Source organism: Penaeus monodon, chromosome 22, assembly GCF_015228065.2.
Source record: "Penaeus monodon isolate SGIC_2016 chromosome 22, NSTDA_Pmon_1, whole genome shotgun sequence".
Classification (NCBI taxonomy): domain Eukaryota; kingdom Metazoa; phylum Arthropoda; class Malacostraca; order Decapoda; family Penaeidae; genus Penaeus; species Penaeus monodon.
The window spans coordinates 16,594,736-16,595,093 of NC_051407.1; the positions used below are offsets into that span (position 1 = coordinate 16,594,736).

Consider the following 358-nt stretch of genomic DNA (forward strand, 5'->3'; position numbering starts at 1 on the left):
AGTGGAGGGGAGGAGACAGAGATGAGAATGAGACACAGGGACAGACAAAGATATAAAAAGAAAGAAATAAGAAGCGAGAGATATAGAAACCATACAGCCAGAAAAAAAAAAAAAAAACGCGACTTTACCTCCAGCCGATACACCAGCCACGCCGACACCCGACGCGGCCCTGGCCTGGAATAAGCAGGTGTTCTCGTAGTTGACTCGGCAGTAGGTCGCCGACGCCAGGAAGCCGGCGAGCGCGACGGCGAGGAGGAGAACGCCCAGGACGAACAGCTTCACGACCACCCGCGTCGTGCAGTAGCGGTCGTCGCGGTCGTACCTCTGAGGGGGGGGGGGGAGGTCGTGTGTGTAAGTG

The 358-nt window shown here is 56.4% G+C and overlaps 1 protein-coding gene across 1 annotated transcript in view; it reads right to left on the reverse strand.

Annotated features, from left to right (window-relative positions):
• The window catches only part of LOC119586956, a 22,096-nt gene that overhangs the window by 915 nt on the left and 20,823 nt on the right, over positions 1 to 358 (reverse strand). The window contains exon 3 of the mRNA XM_037935691.1: positions 129 to 324. Within this exon, the coding sequence (XP_037791619.1) occupies positions 129 to 324 (196 nt within the window). The remainder of the gene's footprint in view (positions 1 to 128; positions 325 to 358) is intronic.